Genomic DNA, 21,245 nt, shown 5'->3' on the forward strand with positions numbered 1-21,245 from the left:
CCCGCCGTAATGCTCACTCCCATGGGTACCGCCCTCGACGTTCCTGTATCCATCATTGCTCCCACCGACACGTAAGATACCCCCACCTCTGTACGTGTCAGGGCCCCTGCTTAACTTCCTAGGAAGGGTCTCTGAATACCTAGTATTATAGTGGTATAGATTACCGCCCTCCTGAGCGCTTTCGTTAGCACTAGTGGAAGGGACATGCTGGTGGAGGGCACTGCTGGAGGAGGAGGAAGTTGGCGCCCTATGGGAGCGTGGAAGAGTCGCCGAAGAGGACGCCGACTGCTGGTAGTGCAAAGGGAAGTTCGTCTTTCCCAAGCTGTTGTAGTATCCTGCAGATCCGTTGGCTAGGTGCTGGGAATTCCCGTGGCGTCCCAGTAAGGCATCTGTGAGAGAGAATGGAAGTTAGAAAAAGATGGTATATACATTAGAGGTTCATAGATTATACTTTTAAAATAGTTGCAATGACACAGAATTCCTCTCAATAGTATACTGTAGGGAATTGGCTAAAAGTACCAAAATGTTATAACTGTTTACTGGACTGGTGTTCAATCCACACAATGATTAAAAATCATCAGAACTTAATTCAGTAAGCGTGTCTATAATCCAACAATCAAAATTTTATTTTTGTGTTAATTCAAAACTACTTTAGTTTTCGGCCGATTTTTATCCATGTAAACCGTTTGAAAGAATTTTATACTCCAAAAGTTTTACATTGGGAACTTTCTTGGTGTTCCTACTTTTTTTAGATGAATTATTTTGTCAATGTATTGATGATACGTTAGTTCTTCGGTTTTTTGTTTTTCTTTTCTGAAAGTGAATGTAACCTACAGATTATTAAGTTCCCTTTCTTTCCTTTTCAATGCAAAATAAAAAAAAAATATGTCAATATCGACAAAAGTTGCAGCACTTTCTTGGAATATTTTTGTTCTGAGAAAAATTGTTTCTAACTTTTATTTATTTATTCTTAAAATTAGGATTAAATAAACTTCTTGCCATGAGAGTTTAAAGTGTAATTTTCCTCATTACTGGGGATTCCATAAGGACATAATATTCATATTTCATATTTATTTATTTATTAGTGGCAAGAAAAAAAAATTCACATGTAGGGAACGAGAAAGACGTGCCTAGCATAATATATTCTCATCTGCCCGGTTTTATGGGATAATTTTAAGCTCCTGGCTTATTTAGTTATCGTCCAAGACCATTTAAGCATATTTTAGCATAATTATAACAAAATTTTAAATATATAAACGAGTAGACAAAGAAATATGATGAACATAAACATGGAAACGTAAAGGAAAAGTTTTATTTAAGAGTACTCTGTATAGTAATAGAAAACGTAAAATTGTCACAGGTGCCTTTCATAGAAAATGGTGGTGTTTATAAGGGATCCTAAAATATATATCGCAAGGCATTGTTTTTGTTTTTACCCCTAGTGGTTTTGTATTTAGTATGGTAAATTCATTCTAGTATTATACATTCTAATAAGGTTTCACTTATCTGGAGGCTGGAGCTTTAATTTTGCTAGCCTATAAAGTGTCCTTTATGCATTTTTTGTCCCCTCAAAAATTGAAGGTTTTGTAAAGGTTAGCCTATATATTCACTTATGTCTGTTTGCTCTTTTCTGAACCCTAAACAAAACGTGCAATATCGATTTTGTCCAAACTTGGTATTCATGTTGAGTATGATCTAAGGATGAAATCTAACATTCTGGATAATTTAATTATCTTTTTGTTGGTTTGTTAGTTGTGAGAAACTCCATTTTCTCCACAAAAACATTACTAATTTTGGTCAAACTATTATTGAGTGCGACACAAGGAGGAATCTGTAACATGTTTTCATAAAGTACATTAAAGTACAAGTTCGCAGCAGTACTTTGAGAATAATGGCAATGTTAAAAACTGCTGAACTAATTTCACTGAAACTTCGACATGTAGGATGTGGCCCAAGGACAAAATAAGTTTTAATAGGCCACATTTCGCTCCTTTTTCTGTACACTGCAGATATGCAAAAACACAAACAAGTGGCATATCCATCCTGCACTCCTATTCTGCATTATAATGGTTATCCTTTCTCTATATGCAGGACTTTCCATCATTATTCACTTTTCTACGCCTTACGCATATATCATTGTCGTCAGCCTTCACTTCTATCCTAAGATAACTAGACGCCATTCACTAACATATAAACTTTTATTTCACCCATGTGACGAAATCCCCATGAAACAACTATTTTAATTTTGACCTAAGGTAAAAAGTTTGCCACATCTTTGAGATGTGTAAATTTTCTCTCAATTTTTCTCTTTCACATCCAACATCTTCACTTCACACCTTGCACCTCCATAAAGTAGATTTTACTTCATATTACTTTCTTTACACCAAACTTTCATTTCTATTATCACATTCTCCATCATTAGACAGAGATTCTCTTTTATTATTATTATTATTATTATTATTATTATTATTATCCAAGCTACAACCCTAGTTGGAAAAGCAATATTCCATAAGATCAAGGGCTCCAATAGGGAAAAATACCCCAGTGAGGAAAGGAAATAAGGAAATAAATAAATGATGAGAACAAATTAACAATAAACCATTCTAAAAACAGTATCCTGATTTTCCTTATGTAAATCATTCTTTCACTTAACTTACCATAATTTCAAGTAGCTTTCTAAAAGAATCATTACCATTCTACCTCCATTAATACTAGCATTCACTACCCCAAATCTAGTATCATTCGCCCTTTTTAAAGTCTTTCTATGCTAGTCTATACCCCACCAATTTACTTAGCTCGTCAATCCATCGTTTTCTCTGCCTTCCAATTCCCACTTTTGTTATTCTTAAATGTCCATCTACTATGTCATTGACTAATGCCTTTCAGCTCTTTTACCAGTCAACATCGTAACACAATCCCTTCTCTTTTAGCACAAACTTGCTTATTTTACCTTTCAGGGTTTTATTTTAACTTGTTCTTCAGGTATAACCCGAATGAGTTTTTGTACTAGTACCTATTGTTGTTTGCATGATTTATACCTGCAAGCCTGCAGAAGCGTCCCGAATGCAGGAACAGAGTTTTGCTTGCTTATGACACTTTTTATTCTTCAATGCATATCACAAAACAAGTCCCGAGAAATTCACTATATGACAGGCTAACTTTATCCACAAACCAGCCTTTCTGTCAGCAACTAAATCTACCATACGTATTAGTTGCATAATTAAAAATAACCTGATCTTGGAAGAAAACTTATCTACGCTGCTAACTGCTCTTCCATTATCAAATCTTTTCAAAGTTTACCTTGTAAACAGCTTACACGATATCGCACTTAATTCTGTTAAAGACAGTGAATGAACCAAAGAAATATCAAATGCATCTTGCAGAGAGGTAGTAAATAAAGTAAAGAATTGCCATGCAATAAAAATGAAATAAATAAAATAAAAAATAATAGGAAAAGTTATGATTGGCAAGTAGATTTCAATAAAAATGTATATGAAATAAAATACTAAAGTGAAACAAACTAAAATCAAACAAAACTACTGTAGATAAAAAAACTCCCAAAATTCCCAAGTTGTATTCGTGCAAACAGATAAAAATAGATTAAAAAAAAATCTTGCCTTTAGAGGAAGTGACGTCAGCGGAAGACGCCTCGCCTTCGTCGATGTCATCCATGGCATCTTTGGTTCCGTTCTCTACAACAACAACTACTTTCTTCTTAGGCTTGACCTTTGGAACGTCTACCTCCTCCTTGGCAGGACAAGGCTTCGAATTGGGGTCCTCTGAACGCAGAGGCTCCAAAGGAACGCTGGTTGGGTTAGCACTCTGAGCTGAGGACTGACCGGAGGTGGTGTTGTTCACCAAGTTCTTACGCCAACGCGTAACTGCCACCAGGATGACGATGAGAGTAAGGAACACACCCACAATGCTCAGGAAGATGATGATAAGCGGAGAGTAGAACAAGGATTTGTTCTCTCCTGTAAAAGAGAATAAAAATAGCTTGAAATGCACAGTGGGGGAAAAATAGCTTAAAATTTATAATGAACAGCAGGAAAAACATTGTAATGTACAGTTGCCTTCATTAATTCCGATACACTTACGTCTCCTTAGTTTTCCGTGAAGTGTAACTCGATTAATGAAACCAACTGTACAGTAAGACAATAGTTTAGGAAGCACAGTGGGGAAAAAATAAGCTTGGAAAGCACAGTGGGGAAAAAATAAGCTTGGAATGCACAGTGGGGAAAAAATAAGCTTGGAATGCACAGTGGGGAAAAAATAAGCTTTGAAAGCACAGTGGGGAAAAAATAAGCTTTGAAAGCACAGTGGGGAAAAAATAAGCTTTGAAAGCACAGTGGGGAAAAAATAAGCTTTGAAAGCACAGTGGGGAAAAAATAAGCTTTGAAAGCACAGTGGGGAAAAAATAAGCTTGGAATGCACAGTGGGGAAAAAATAAGCTTGGAATGCACAGTGGGGAAAAAATAAGCTTGGAATGCACAGTGGGGGAAAAAATAAGCTTGGAATGCACAGTGGGGAAAAAATAAGCTTTGAAAGCACAGTGGGGAAAAAATAAGCTTTGAAAGCACAGTGGGGAAAAAATAAGCTTTGAAAGCACAGTGGGGAAAAAATAAGCTTTGAAAGCACAGTGGGGAAAAAATAAGCTTGGAATGCACAGTGGGGAAAAAATAAGCTTGGAATGCACAGTGGGGGAAAAAATAAGCTTGGAATGCACAGTGGGGAAAAAATAAGCTTTGAAAGCACAGTGGGGAAAAAATAAGCTTTGAAAGCACAGTGGGGAAAAAATAAGCTTTGAAAGCACAGTGGGGAAAAAATAAGCTTTGAAAGCACAGTGGGGAAAAAATAAGCTTTGAAAGCACAGTGGGGAAAAAATAAGCTTGGAATGCACAGTGGGGGAAAAAATAAGCTTGGAATGCACAGTGGGGGAAAAAATAAGCTTGGAATGCACAGTGGGGAAAAAATAAGCTTTGAAAGCACAGTGGGGAAAAAATAAGCTTTGAAAGCACAGTGGGGAAAAAATAAGCTTTGAAAGCACAGTGGGGAAAAAATAAGCTTTGAAAGCACAGTGGGGAAAAAATAAGCTTTGAAAGCACAGTGGGGGAAAAATAAGCTTTGAAAGCACAGTGGGGAAAAAATAGCTTTGAAAGCACAGTGGGGAAAAAATAGCTTTGAAAGCACAGTGGGGAAAAAATAGCTTTGAAAGCACAGTGGGGAAAAAATACCTTTGAAAGCACAGTGGGGAAAAAATAGCTTTGAAAGCACAGTGGGGAAAAAATAGCTTTGAAAGCACAGTGGGGAAAAAATAGCTTTGAAAGCACAGTGGGGAAAAAATAGCTTTGAAAGCACAGTGGGGAAAAAATAGCTTTGAAAGCACAGTGGGGAAAAAATAGCTTTGAAAGCACAGTGGGGAAAAAATAGCTTTGAAAGCACAGTGGGGAAAAAATATCTTTGAAAGCACAGTGGGGAAAAAATAGCTTGGAATGCACAGTGGGGAAAAAATAGCTTGGAATGCACAGTGGGGAAAAAATAGCTTGGAATGCACAGTGGGGAAAAAATAGCTTGGAATGCACAGTGGGGAAAAAATAGCTTGGAATGCACAGTGGGGAAAAAATAGCTTGGAATGCACAGTGGGGAAAAAATAGCTAGGAATGCACAGTGGGGAAAAAATAGCTTGGAATGCACAGTGGGGAAAAAATAGCTTGGAATGCACAGTGGGGAAAAAATAGCTTGGAATGCACAGTGGGGAAAAAAAAAGCTTGGAATGCACAGTGGGGAAAAAATAGCTTGGAATGCACAGTGGGGAAAAATAGCTTTGAAAGCACAGTGGGGAAAATAGCTTTGAAAGTACAGTGGGGAAAAATAAGTTTTGAAAGCACAGTGGGGAAAAATAAGCTTTGAAAGCACAGTGGGGAAAAATAAGTTTTGAAAGCACAGTGGGGAAAATTAGCTTGGAATGCACAGTGGGGGAAAATATCTTTGAAAGCACAGTGGGGAAAAATAGCTTTGAAAGCACAGTGGGGAAAATTAGCTTTGAAAGCACAGTGGGGGAAAATATCTTTGAAAGCACAGTGGGGGAAAATTAGCTTGGAATGCACAGTGGGGAAAATTAGCTTGGAATGCACTGTGGGGAAAATTAGCTTTGAAAGCACAGTGGGGAAAATTAGCTTGGAATGCACTGTGGGGAAAATTAGCTTTGAAAGCACAGTGGGGAAAATTAGCTTGGAATGCACAGTGGGGGAAAATATCTTTGAAAGCACAGTGGGGGAAAATTAGCTTGGAATGCACTGTGGGGAAAATTAGCTTTGAAAGCACAGTGGGGAAAATTAGCTTTGAAAGCACAGTGGGGGAAAATATCTTTGAAAGCACAGTGGGGGAAAATTAGCTTGGAATGCACAGTGGGGAAAATTAGCTTGGAATGCACAGTGGGGAAAAATAGCTTTGAAAGCACAGTGGGGAAAAATAGCTTGGAATGCACTGTGGGGAAAATTAGCTTTGAAAGCACAGTGGGGAAAAATATCTTTGAAAGCACAGTGGGGAAAAATAGCTTGGAATGCACTGTGGGGAAAATTAGCTTTGAAAGCACAGTGGGGAAAATTAGCTTTGAAAGCACAGTGGGGGAAAATATCTTTGAAAGCACAGTGGGGGAAAATTAGCTTGGAATGCACAGTGGGGAAAATTAGCTTGGAATGCACAGTGGGGAAAAATAGCTTTGAAAGCACAGTGGGGAAAAATAGCTTTGAAAGCACAGTGGGGAAAAATATCTTTGAAAGCACAGTGGGGAAAATTAGCTTTGAAAGCACAGTGGGGAAAATTAGCTTTGAAAGCACAGTGGGGAAAAATAGCTTGGAAAGCACAGTGGGGAAAAATAGCTTTGAAAGCACAGTGGGGAAAAATAGCTTTGAAAGCACAGTGGGGAAAAATATCTTTGAAAGCACAGTGGGGGAAAATTAGCTTGGAATGCACAGTGGGGAAAATTAGCTTGGAATGCACAGTGGGGAAAATTAGCTTGGAATGCACAGTGGGGGAAAATTAGCTTGGAATGCACAGTGGGGAAAATTAGCTTGGAATGCACAGTGGGGAAAAATATCTTTGAAAGCACAGTGGGGAAAAATAGCTTTGAAAGCACAGTGGGGAAAATTAGCTTTGAAAGCACAGTGGGGAAAATTAGCTTTGAAAGCACAGTGGGGAAAAATAGCTTTGAAAGCACAGTGGGGGAAAATAGCTTTGAAAGCACAGTGGGGAAAAATAGCTTTGAAAGCACAGTGGGGGAAAATATCTTTGAAAGCACAGTGGGGAAAATTAGCTTGGAATGCACAGTGGGGAAAATTAGCTTGGAATGCACAGTGGGGAAAAATATCTTTGAAAGCACAGTGGGGAAAAATAGCTTGGAATGCACAGTGGGGAAAATTAGCTTTGAAAGCACAGTGGGGAAAATTAGCTTTGAAAGCACAGTGGGGAAAAATAGCTTGGAAAGCACAGTGGGGAAAAATAGCTTTGAAAGCACAGTGGGGAAAAATAGCTTTGAAAGCACAGTGGGGGAAAATATCTTTGAAAGCACAGTGGGGAAAATTAGCTTGGAATGCACAGTGGGGAAAATTAGCTTGGAATGCACAGTGGGGAAAATTAGCTTGGAATGCACAGTGGGGAAAATTAGCTTGGAATGCACAGTGGGGAAAATTAGCTTGGAATGCACAGTGGGGAAAAATATCTTTGAAAGCACAGTGGGGAAAAATAGCTTGGAATGCACTGTGGGGAAAATTAGCTTTGAAAGCACAGTGGGGAAAATTAGCTTTGAAAGCACAGTGGGGAAAAATAGCTTTGAAAGCACAGTGGGGGAAAATAGCTTTGAAAGCACAGTGGGGAAAAATAGCTTTGAAAGCACAGTGGGGAAAAATAGCTTTGAAAGCACAGTGGGGGAAAATATCTTTGAAAGCACAGTGGGGGAAAATTAGCTTGGAATGCACAGTGGGGAAAATTAGCTTGGAATGCACAGTGGGGAAAATTAGCTTGGAATGCACAGTGGGGAAAATTAGCTTGGAATGCACAGTGGGGAAAATTAGCTTGGAATGCACAGTGGGGAAAAATATCTTTGAAAGCACAGTGGGGAAAAATAGCTTGGAATGCACAGTGGGGAAAATTAGCTTTGAAAGCACAGTGGGGAAAATTAGCTTTGAAAGCACAGTGGGGAAAAATAGCTTGGAAAGCACAGTGGGGAAAAAAATAGCTTTGAAAGCACAGTGGGGAAAAATAGCTTTGAAAGCACAGTGGGGGAAAATTAGCTTGGAATGCACAGTGGGGAAAATTAGCTTGGAATGCACAGTGGGGAAAAATAGCTTTGAAAGCACAGTGGGGAAAAATAGCTTTGAAAGCACAGTGGGGAAAAATATCTTTGAAAGCACAGTGGGGAAAATTAGCTTTGAAAGCACAGTGGGGAAAATTAGCTTTGAAAGCACAGTGGGGAAAAATAGCTTTGAAAGCACAGTGGGGAAAATTAGCTTTGAAAGCACAGTGGGGGAAAATTAGCTTGGAATGCACAGTGGGGGAAAATTAGCTTGGAATGCACAGTGGGGAAAATTAGCTTGGAATGCACAGTGGGGAAAAATTAGCTTGGAATGCACAGTGGGGAAAATTAGCTTGGAATGCACAGTGGGGAAAATTAGCTTTGAAAGCACAGTGGGGAAAATTAGCTTGGAATGCACAGTGGGGAAAAATAGCTTTGAAAGCACAGTGGGGAAAAATAGCTTTGAAAGCACAGTGGGGAAAATTAGCTTTGAAAGCACAGTGGGGAAAATTAGCTTTGAAAGCACAGTGGGGAAAAATAGCTTGGAATGCACAGTGGGGAAAATAGCTTTGAAAGCACAGTGGGGAAAATTAGCTTGGAATGCACAGTGGGGAAAATAGCTTGGAAAGCACAGTGGGGAAAATTAGCTTGGAATGCACAGTGGGGAAAATTAGCTTTGAAAGCACAGTGGGGAAAATTAGCTTGGAATGCACAGTGGGGAAAATTAGCTTGGAATGCACAGTGGGGAAAATTAGCTTGGAATGCACAGTGGGGAAAATTAGCTTTGAAAGCACAGTGGGGAAAAATAGCTTGGAATGCACAGTGGGGAAAATTAGCTTTGAAAGCACAGTGGGGAAAATAGCTTGGAATGCACAGTGGGGAAAATTAGCTTGGAATGCACAGTGGGGAAAATTAGCTTGGAATGCACAGTGGGGAAAATTAGCTTGGAATGCACAGTGGGGAAAATTAGCTTGGAATGCACAGTGGGGAAAATTAGCTTGGAATGCACAGTGGGGAAAATTAGCTTGGAATGCACAGTGGGGAAAATTAGCTTGGAATGCACAGTGGGGAAAATTAGCTTGGAATGCACAGTGGGGAAAATTAGCTTGGAATGCACAGTGGGGAAAATTAGCTTGGAATGCACAGTGGGGAAAATTAGCTTTGAAAGCACAGTGGGGAAAATTAGCTTGGAATGCACAGTGGGGAAAATTAGCTTGGAATGCACAGTGGGGAAAATTAGCTTGGAATGCACAGTGGGGAAAATTAGCTTGGAATGCACAGTGGGGAAAATTAGCTTGGAATGCACAGTGGGGAAAATTAGCTTGGAATGCACAGTGGGGAAAATTAGCTTGGAATGCACAGTGGGGAAAATTAGCTTGGAATGCACAGTGGGGAAAATTAGCTTGGAATGCACAGTGGGGAAAATTAGCTTTGAAAGCACAGTGGGGAAAATTAGCTTGGAATGCACAGTGGGGAAAATTAGCTTGGAATGCACAGTGGGGAAAATTAGCTTTGAAAGCACAGTGGGGAAAATAGCTTTGAAAGCACAGTGGGGAAAAATAGCTTGGAAAGCACAGTGGGGAAAAATAGCTTTGAAAGCACAGTGGGGAAAATATCTTTGAAAGCAGTGGGGAAAAATAGCTTGGAATGCACAGTGGGGAAAAAATAGCTTTGAAAGCACAGTGGGGAAAAATAGCTTTGAAAGCACAGTGGGGAAAAATAGCTTGGAATGCACAGTGGGGAAAAAAGCTTTGAAAGCACAGTGGGGAAAAGTAGCTTGGAAAACACAATGGGGAAAAATAGCTTGGAATGCACAGTAAAAAAGCTTGGAATGCACAGTGGGGAAAAATAGCTTGGAATATACAGTGGGGGTGAGGAAGTTTGTATTGCACAACAGAAAAAAATAGTTTGTAATGAGCAACAGAAAAAATACTTTTTAATACTAAAAAGTAAATAGTTGGTTGCAATGCAATAAGGAAATGTCATAAATAGTATGAATTAACTAATAAAACTATGAATAATTTGACTGTTACCTTATCAGCATCATCCATAATTACATAAATTGAACTCATTTTATATAAAAGCAGAGTTTTACAGTAAGTAAACGCAAAAATTAAAAGCAATTAGTAACCATAAAGACATGCACAATTACATAACATACAATATATATCAGTATGTGTGTGTTTCGAGACATCCAATGTCGTATAGAAACAAACAGAGTTAGACAGTAGGCTACATAGAAAGTTCTTTTAAAAGTTTTAACTCTTTGTCTTTTCCAAATGAGGAGTCATTAAAATGTTTACACGTTCCCCAATTCACTGAACTTAAGAAGTAGTTTCCAGATAAACATGACAAGGTGAAGTTTAAATGTTCAAATTATTCCTATAGCAAGAGATATGACAGTATTCTTTTATTTTTCAAGTATTGATCCAACCTACATTTAAGAAAACAAATTAATTGTAAGAGAACTAAAAAAAAAATTATAATTGCATTAGGAATGTAACTAAAGTAAAAATAAAATGGAATAAACTATACAACTACAATCATTATAAGTTTAAGTCTCTCTTGAAACTGATACAAAATTTATTCTTGTAAATAAATAGACTTGGTTCATACAAAACGCAGGATAAGGAAATTCGATTAATATCCTTGCACACAATAGACTCAAACTCGTTCATGTTGCCACTTCAAGGCATATAATATTATAGTCTTTCAATAGACTCAAACTCGTTCATGTTGCCACTTCAAGGCATATAATATTATAGTCTTTCAATAGACTCAAACTCGTTCATCTTGCCACTTCAAGGCATATAATATTATAGTCTTTCAATAGACTCAAACTCGTTCATCTTGCCACTTCAAGGCATATAATATTATAGTCTTTCAATAGACTCAAACTCGTTCATCTTGCCACTTCAAGGCATATAATATTATAGTCTTTCAATAGACTCAAACTCGTTCATCTTGGTACTTCTGGGCATATAATTTTATCGTCTTTCATTAGAATCAAAACTCATTCATCTTGCCACTTCAAGGCATATAATATTAGCCTTTACTCCTAATGGTAAATACATGAAAGAATGTTTTCAACCTTAAGAAAGCATGGCATTATATTCCTTATGACAACAACAACAACAACAACAACAACAACAACAACAACAACAACAACAATAACAGAAGCAGCAGCAGCCGTTTCTTGTGCAAGACAGGGAAAAGGCCTCAGACACGTCTTCACGTTTGGGGTTTGGCCAGTTTTCATCACCACGCTAGCCAGAGCGGATTAGTGATGGTGGGAGATTTTAGACTGCTCGCTCACGTACATTATAAACATAGAAATAGAATGATGTATATATGCATGCACGAACGAACCTATCAACAATAACAAAGTCAATTATATGCACCACCGAAGTACATCAAAGCGTGATCAGATACGTTATGTAAAATGAGAGTGAATTTCTATGTAAAATTGTCGATATTTGAATACATAGTAAAACAACTGTATATAGGACGGGATTGTTTAAAAAAAAAATTTTTGTTATACCTTCCTCCCTTATTCTGTTCAGTTTCTTTTATATTCGTTTATATTTCGTTATTTTCATAATGTTTTAATATATTAAATTTTCTTCTTATTTAAAGAGAACCTTTCTCTATTAGTCCCTATATAACAAAGAGCAATGTGTCTGGATATATATATATATATACATATATATATATATACATATATATATATATATATATATATATATATATATATATACATATATATACATATATATATATATATATATATATATATATATATATATATACATATATACATATATATATAGATAGATAGATAGATAGAGATATTTATAGATTATATATATATAGATAGATAGATAGAATCTTTCTTTTCTGTCACGCTCAGCGGCATTGCAAGACTTGAGACTACTCGGTCTCTCCACGTCTCTCGGGCAAGGGGAGAGGGCGTTATCATATCGTGGTGAGAGGGGGGTACCCAGAGTGGTACATTCAGTAACCACAATCTCCCATAAATTGCCAAAAACTGCCTTGTAGTAGTTAGGAAAGGGGAGGGGGGGGGTGAGATGGTTGAATCTGTGTACGTGTATATCTATATGGATATCTATATAATTTCTGACGGGTCGCATACACTAGTTAACCTATAGGCGTTGATATAATTGATATAATTCATTTTGTATTCCAGAGAGAAACTTATGAATTTATCTAAAACACAAAATGGATAACTGTATATATAATCGTATTACATATTTTGAATAGGATACCTTAACATGTTGAAAGGGTTTGTGTATCCCCAAGATATATGTCAACTGTAGGCTCCAGAGCCTTTAAATATGCGGCCCCGAGACCATACAGGGTGTTCACAAAGTCTGGGTACATTGGAGATTTCAACTTCAGGGCGTCCACAAAGTCTGGGTACACTTAAGACTACTAACTCGAATCGTTATTCTTTAGACAGAGCCATCATTCGATATGGACAGGAAAAATAACTTAAATAAGGAGTGAAATCTCCAATGTACCCCGACTTTGTGGACGCCTGAAGTTGAAATCTCCAATGTAACCCGACTTTGTGGACGCCTGAAGTTGAAATCTCCAATGTACCCCGACTTTGTGGACGCCTGAAGTTGAAATCCCCAATGTACCCAGACTTTGTGGACGCCTGAAGTTGAAATCTCCAACGTACCCCGACTTTGTGGACGCCTGAAGTTGAAATCCCCAATGTACCCAGACTTTGTGGACGCCTGAAGTTGAAATCTCCAACGTACCCCGACTTTGTGGACGCCTGAAGTTGAAATCTCCAATGTACCCAGACTTTGTGGACGCCTGAAGTTGAAATCTCCAATGTACCCCGACTTTGTGGACGCCTGAAGTTGAAATCTCCAATGTACCCCGACTTTGTGGACGCCTGAAGTTGAAATCTCCAATGTAACCCGACTTTGTGGACGCCTGAAGTTGAAATCTCCAATGTAACCAGACTTTGTGGACGCCTGAAGTTGAAATCTCCAACGTACCCCGACTTTGTGGACGCCTGAAGTTGAAATCCCCAATGTACCCAGACTTTGTGGACGCCTGAAGTTGAAATCTCCAACGTACCCCAACTTTGTGGACGCCTGAAGTTGAAATCTCCAACGTACCCCAACTTTGTGGACGCCTGAAGTTGAAATCTCCAACGTACCCCGACTTTGTGGACGCCTGAAGTTGAAATCTCCAACGTACCCCGACTTTGTGGACGCCTGAAGTTGAAATCTCCAACGTACCCCAACTTTGTGGACGCCTGAAGTTGAAATCTCCAACGTACCCCAACTTTGTGGACGCCTGAAGTTGAAATCTCCAACGTACCCCGACTTTGTGGACGCCTGAAGTTGAAATCTCCAACGTACCCCGACTTTGTGGACGCCTGAAGTTGAAATCTCCAACGTACCCCGACTTTGTGGACGCCTGAAGTTGAAATCTCCAACGTACCCCGACTTTGTGGACGCCTGAAGTTGAAATCCCCAATGTACCCAGACTTTGTGGACGCCTGAAGTTGAAATCTCCAACTGCCCCGACTTTGTGGACGCCTGAAGTTGAAATCCCCAATGTACCCAGACTTTGTGGACGCCTGAAGTTGAAATCTCCAATGTAACCCGACTTTGTGGACGCCTGAAGTTGAAATCTCCAATGTACCCCGACTTTGTGGACGCCTGAAGTTGAAATCTCCAATGTAACCCGACTTTGTGGACGTCTGAAGTTGAAATCTCCAACGTACCCCGACTTTGTGGACGCCTGAAGTTGAAATCCCCAATGTACCCAGATTTTGTGGACGCCTGAAGTTGAAATCTCCAACGTACCCCGACTTTGTGGACGCCTGAAGTTGAAATCTCCAACGTACCCCGACTTTGTGGACGCCTGAAGTTGAAATCTCCAACGTACCCCAACTTTGTGGACGCCTGAAGTTGAAATCTCCAACGTACCCCGACTTTGTGGACGCCTGAAGTTGAAATCTCCAACGTACCCCGACTTTATGGACGCCTGAAGTTGAAATCTCCAACGTACCCCGACTTTGTGGACGCCTGAAGTTGAAATCTCCTATGTACCCAGACTTTGGACACCCTGTATAATAAGCTCCCACGAAAAATTCGAATGATTGAAGATTAAGGGTTTCAAGAGGAAACTGAAGACTTTCTTATTTCAGGAGTCCTTTGACAGTGACGATTTAACAGTAAATGAACAATACACGATATTAAACGTTAAATACTCTGAACGAATAAGGTAAAACGACAACGGAGGTCCTGCAGAGAGTGGGGTCCCCTTGCTGTATGGGACCGGAAAAGCAGCCATCAAAGTAAAGTAAGTAGTTAGGGCCACACATACTAGGTTGGTTTGCTGTGAGCGACTGTCTCCAGAATCACTTATTCGTACTGGCCAGCGTGGCGATGAAAATTACCAAAACCCTGATAAGACTATGGACATGTCTGAGGCCTTTTTCCTGCACTGGGCTAGAAACAGCTGCATGTATATATTTATGTATGTCAAAATACACATACGTTAAAAAGATGGAAAAAAACAGAATTTCAAAATGAAAATTTAACGAAGATATATTCGATCGAGGAAAAAAAATACTTTAAAGGCTTAAGAATATCTAAAAAAAAACTGTCTTATTTAAAGATTTACAATAGTTTAAAATACAATATATAAACAGAAATAGGTTCGAAATCTTTTTATAAAAATATTTTTCCTTCTCTAGGAAAAACCAAAATATTTTCATATTACCAAACTTATAGTTAGAACTATCAATTTAAAGCTTAAAGATATCCATTATTTCAATTAAATGACAATTATAATTATTTCTACATTATTTTTTCCTCAAAAAAAAAAAATCCTCAAGTTCCACTTAACAATTAGAATAAAAATTGAAAACTACAATTATTTCAAGAAACTATAGTTATCCAAGTTTTCCTCCCAGGAAAAATGGAATCCCTTTCCTGTTTTTCTTCGTTTTCCAGAACTAATATTTTTCCCTTCCTGGAAACTCTTCCAAGAAAAACAATACATATTACAACTCTCTGGTATTTTTGATATTTCTGTTGGAAATATTCTTCGAAAAGGCCAGAGACCGCCAATGCTCACCTCTCACATTCTTCCTATTTATTTCCTCACTGAGATGAGACTTTTTAAAAACAAAAGACTCTCGTATGTCAGTTTATTTGTGTGTTATTTTCTCCTCAATTTCGTCTAGTTTCGTCTTCTATTCTTTTTGCTTATGTGGATTTTTAATTATTTTATGCTTTATTAATAGCTAAACTACAGACGTACTTGGAAAAGAAGGACGCAATAAAATCAAGGGCTACTACAGGGAAAAATAGCCCAGTGAGGAAAGGAAATAAAAGTAGATGAAAAGTAATAAATTTGATCTAAAGCCCTACTTGGAAAAGGAGGATACTATAAAACCAAGAGCTCCAGCAGGGAAAAATAGCCCCAGTGAGGAAAGGAAATAAGGAAATAAAGTATATGAAAAGTAATAAAATGGATCTACAGCCCTACTTGGAAAAGCAGGATACAACAAAAGAAAGGGCTCCAACAGGGAAAAATAGCCCAGAGAGGGAAGGAAATACGGAAATAAAGTATATGAAAAGTAATAAAATTGATCTACAGCCCTACTTGGAAAAGCAGGATACTATAACCCCAAGGGCTCCAACAGGGAAAAATAAATAGATTGCAGTAAAAGAGAAGTATTGAATAAATAATATAATCTATCTTAAGATCAGTAAAAACATTAAAATAGATCGGTTATACGAAACTATGAAGAGAGAATTAAGTTAGCCTATTCAACTAAAATAAACGATGTAAGTTTGAACTAGCGAAGTTCCAACGATACAATTGCCCGATTAGGAAGACTATTCCACAATCTAATCATAGCTGGAATAAAACTTATAGAATACCGTATAGTATCGAGCCTTATGATAGAGAAGGTATAAATGTTAGAATTAACTGCATACTTGCGAGTCGGTACAAATGCGCCGTTAAAAAAAAAAAAAATCTAATATAGTACCTTACATTAAACTTGCCAAGTTTTATTGGGAAATACTTTGAGAAACAATCTTATCTTTTGATTAAAATTTAGGATTATATGATGGTTGTAAACTAATTAACAGGGTATTTATTTTCTTCAATAGTTCCTCCACTGTATTGGATAATATAATTAATTTAACATGTTGGTGACTCCTCTATCGAAATATTCTTTTGTTATACACAAAGAACAATTTAATCCGTGTCTAAAATTAATAATGTGTAATATCTTGATCATAAAGAAGTTGAAGAAAACTAATAAATATTATTTGATAAAAATTTAGAATTATTTCCAGGCGAGTTATGACGAACACTGAAATCTCTTTCTATAACGTAAAAAGAAATTAGTTTTTGCCTTCGCCAAAATCTAAGATTTCGCGAAGCGTATGTATTAACCTTGTCACCTATTTCTTACTTTTATTAATTTGTTTGTTTGTGAGCAACTTCACACAAATACTACAGTATCAATTTTGACCAAACTTTGTTTTCACGTTGAATATGACCCAAGGATGAATCTGTAACATTTTGGATAAAATATATAAAAAAAAAGTACGCAGTGGTATCGTGAAAATAATCGCAATGTTAATATTTTGTTTGTGAACAGCATTATGGATAAAGTATATAAAAAAAAGTACGCAGTGGTATCGTGAAAATAATCGCAATGTTAATATTTTGTTTGTGAACAGCATTATGGATAAAGTATATAAAAAAAAGTACGCAGTGGTATCGTGAAAATAATCGCAATGTTAATATTTTGTTTGTGAACAGCAATACCAATAAACTAGCGGGCCAAATTCAACGAAATTTGGTGCACATGCGTGGTATGACCTAAGGATAAATCCTATAAAATTGTGAAGAAAATACATCGAAGTACAAGTACACGGCGGAGTCAAAAGCAAAAGAAGACTTGCTTGGTGCGGCGAAACTATGCTCTCTATTGAGCGAGTGCCTCTAATTTATCAGAAAATGATAATAAACAGCGAGACAGTCTTATCTCTCTCTCTCTCTCTCTCTCTCTCTCTCTCTCTCTCTCTCTCTCTCTCTCTCTCTCGTTTCACCTTGAGCCAAAGGGGGTTCGTCCCCCGCCTCTCTCTCTCTCTCTCTCTCTCTCTCTCTCTCTCTCTCTCTCTCTCTCTCTCTCTCTCACCTTGAGCCAAAGGGGGTTCGTCTCTCTCTCTCTCTCTCTCTCTCTCTCTCTCTCTCTCTCTCTCTCTCTCTCTCTCTCTCTCTCTTTCCATTTTCACCTTGAGCCAAAGGGGGTTCGTCCCCCGTCTCTCTCTCTCTCTCTCTCTCTCTCTCTCTCTCTCTCTCTCTCTCTCTCTCTTTTTCCCTTTTCACCTTGAGCCAAAGGGGGTTCGTCCCCCGTCTCTCTCTCTCTCTCTCTCTCTCTCTCTCTCTCTCTCTCTCTCTCTCTTTCCATTTTCACCTTGAGCCAAAGTGGGTTCGTCCCCCGTCTCTCTCTCTCTCTCTCTCTCTCTCTCTCTTTCCATTTTCACCTTGAGCGAAAGGGGGTTCGTCCCCCGTCTCTCTCTCTCTCTCTCTCTCTCTCTCTCTCTCTCTTTTTCCCTTTTCACCTTGAGCCAAAGGGGGTTCGTCCCCCGTCTCTCTCTCTCTCTCTCTCTCTCTCTCTCTCTCTCCATTTTCACCTTGGGCCAAAGGGGGTTCGTCCCCCGTCTCTCTCTCTCTCTCTCTCTCTCTCTCTCTCTCTCTCATTCGTCGCCAGAGCAAACACGTGACACAGAAAGCCGAGTAGTGTGTTGACACGGGGGACGAACCCCCTTTGGCTCAAGGTGAAAATAGAAAGAGAGAGAGAGAGAGAGAGAGAGAGAGAGAGAGAGAGAGACGGGGTTCGTTTTCGATTGCCGTGTAAGAATGTTTTACATTTTATAGCATGCTTGAAGGATTAAACTGCTTATTACCTGCGCCAACGAAGTTGGAAGGAGGTTATGTTTTACTAACCTGTTTGTGTGTGGGTTCGTTTGTTTGTTAGTGAAAAGCTTCCTGACCACAATTTTAATCTTGGAGTAATGAAACTTGCAGCGATTAACTTATGTTTTACCCTCTGTTTGCGTCTTGTTTGTGTGTGTGTGCGTCTGTGTTTCTTTGTTTGTGAACAGCTTTCTGGTCTTAATTATAATAGTGGAGTAATGAAACTTGAGGGAGTTAACCATTATGTAAAAAGCTGAAAATGATTACACTTTAAAAGTCAAGGTCAAAGGTAAAGGTCAAAAGTCAAGCAAAAGGTCTAGAAATAAGCTGACGCGGCGGAGGTCTGTGCACTATAATATATATATATTATAGTATATATAGTACTGTATATATATATATATATATATATATATATATATATATATATATATATATATATATATATATATATATATATATATATTTTATAGTTTTGAGTCTGGTTGATTTTAGATAAAAAAAATATGGTTTTGAGTCTGGTCGATTTTAGATAATAAAAAAAAAAGTTTTGAGTCTAGATTTTAGTCTTGTCTATTTTAAATAAAAAAATGATAGTTTTGAGTCTGGTTGATTTTAGATAAAAAAAAAATATGGTTTTGAGTCTGGTCGATTTTAGATAACAAAAACAAATTATAGTTTTGAGTCTGGTTGATTTTAGATAAAAAAAATATGGTTTGAGTCTGGTTGATTTTAGAAAACAAAAACAAATTATAGTTGTGAGTCTAGTTGATTTTAGATAAAGAAAAAATTATAGATTCGAGTCTGGTTAATTTTAGAAAAAAAGGACTAAAATTAAGGGGTGAGTTTACACTTATACCTAATCACAACCAAAACCGAGTATGATTTCCTTTATTAAAAAGGAAAATATTCAAAACAAGATCTATATTGTTAAAAACACTTGAGAATAAATGTCTTTTACATTTTACTAAATATGTCCAAGTTTGTATAAATGATAAATTTCTTGATGATCGTTAATTTTAAAATATATACATTGTAGTAATCTTTATTTACCTTATTATCACCTAGTTTTGTTAATCATGTTTTGTAAATAATTATCAGAGAAGCTAATGTCACTAGATGAAAATAATTATAAGCACATCGTGAAAAACAATATTAAAGTATAAATGTATGTATTACAAATATAATATATATATATATATATATATATATATATATATATATATATATATATATATATATATATATGTAAAACTGAACGTGTAAAACTATATTTTTCTTAAAAAAAAAAGAAAATCACAACCAAATTGATGTCTGCAGGAAAGAAGAGACTAAAACCTATGAAGTAGTTTGCTCTAATTATAATTTTCAGTCTGGTTTAGGTTTTATTGTTTTATAGTTTATTCATTTCCTTATTTCCTTTCCTCACTAGGCTATTTTTCCCTGTTGGAGCCCTTGGGCTTATAGCATCTTGCTTTTCCAACTAGGGTTTTAGCTTAGCTAATAATAATAATAATAATAATAATAATAATAATAATAATAATAATAATAATGATAAATAATAATAATATAACAAAGAAGAAAATACAAAACTATGATGTACGAATATCTATAACGAGTCTTTTTATAATGGCCGATTATCTATTCAAAACTCTGGGGTTGTTGTGACCTGATTGATAAAGTCTCTGCCTGGTGTTTGCCAGACGGGGGTTCGAGTCCTGCTCAGTTTCGTTAATACCTTTAGTGTCTGCAACCTTACCATCCTTGCGAGCTAAGGTAGGAGTGTTTGGGGGACCCTATAGGTCTATTTGCCGAGTCATCAGAAGTCATTGCCTGGTCCTCCCTAGTCCTAACTTGGATGGAGAGGAGGCTTGGGCGCTGATCATGGTCAGTCTCTAGGGCATTGTCCTGCTTGCTAGGGCAATGTCACTGTACCTTGCCTCTGCCAGTCATGAGCGGCTTTTAAACACTTCCTCCCGGGTCCTAGCTTGGGTGGGGCGGGGCTTGGTGCTGATCATATGTATAAATGGACAGTCTCTAGGGCATTGTCCTGCTTGTTAGGGCAATGTCGCTGTACCTTGCCTTTGCCATTCATGAGCGAATTTTAAACCTTCCCTCCCGGGTCCTAGCTTGGGTGGAGATGGGGGGGGGGAGGGGAGGGCTTGGGCGATGATCATATAATAAATGGTTGGTCTCTAGGGCATTGTCCTGCTTGCTAAGGTAATGTCACTGTCCCTTGCTTCTACCATTCATGAGTGACTTTTAAGCCTTTCCTCCCGGGTCCTAGCTTGGGTGGGGAGGGGCTTGGGTGCTGATCATATGTAAGATGTCAGTCTCTAGGGCATTGTCCTGCTTGCTAGGGCAATGTCCCTTGCCTCTGTCATTCATGGACAGTCTTTAAACCTTTAAACCATGACTTGAAAATGCAAGATTTCTGTGGACTATCGACACAGCGATTAAAATGAAATGCAAAGTTTGCATGAAGAGAATACTCATTGTTTACTTTAGCCAGACAATTAACCGATCGTTGCTTCATACCTGCGTGTACCATGCAAATGATCAACTTGTCAGTACTCCCCTTTGTCACCCAGGCAACCTTTCTTTTGGCCTCTAACCTTTAACAACCCCCGCAGTAGCTCCCTTGTGAAATATGCAACCTTTTAAATCTTTCCAACCTTCATACTTCTTCGATTAACATTTTTTCTTTTTCCCATTTGTATGAGGTAAACACAATTGCCTTTTTTTTTTAAGGCTTTGCTTTAGCTTTGGGGTAGACCGTAGTCCCGACCTGCTGCCCTGCCTGACATCGCTTTAGACCCCGGTTGTGTATGTTCATCTGTTGTACTAGTCACCAGCGTCCTTCCTCCCAGCAGCGAGGGAGTCCTAGCATGGTTAGGTCGACAGTTTGAGACGTGCTAGGTGCCTCATCAGTACCTCCCCCACCCCATCCCTTATG

General features: G+C 38.0%; 1 protein-coding gene across 1 annotated transcript in view; it reads right to left on the minus strand.

Moving 5' to 3' along the window:
* The window catches only part of LOC137621046 (uncharacterized), a 13,239-nt gene extending 751 nt beyond the window's left edge, over positions 1-12,488 (minus strand). The window contains exons 1-3 of the mRNA XM_068351485.1: positions 12,447-12,488; positions 3,618-3,996; positions 1-389 (exon numbers count right to left, since the gene is read on the minus strand). The exon at positions 1-389 is cut by the window's left edge and continues 751 nt beyond it. Coding sequence (XP_068207586.1) covers positions 1-389; positions 3,618-3,996; positions 12,447-12,488 — 810 coding nt within the window. The remainder of the gene's footprint in view (positions 390-3,617; positions 3,997-12,446) is intronic.
* Positions 12,489-21,245: the final 8,757 nt, after the last annotated feature.

The sequence above is a fragment of the Palaemon carinicauda genome, chromosome 27 (genome assembly GCF_036898095.1).
Source record: "Palaemon carinicauda isolate YSFRI2023 chromosome 27, ASM3689809v2, whole genome shotgun sequence".
Taxonomy (NCBI): domain Eukaryota; kingdom Metazoa; phylum Arthropoda; class Malacostraca; order Decapoda; family Palaemonidae; genus Palaemon; species Palaemon carinicauda.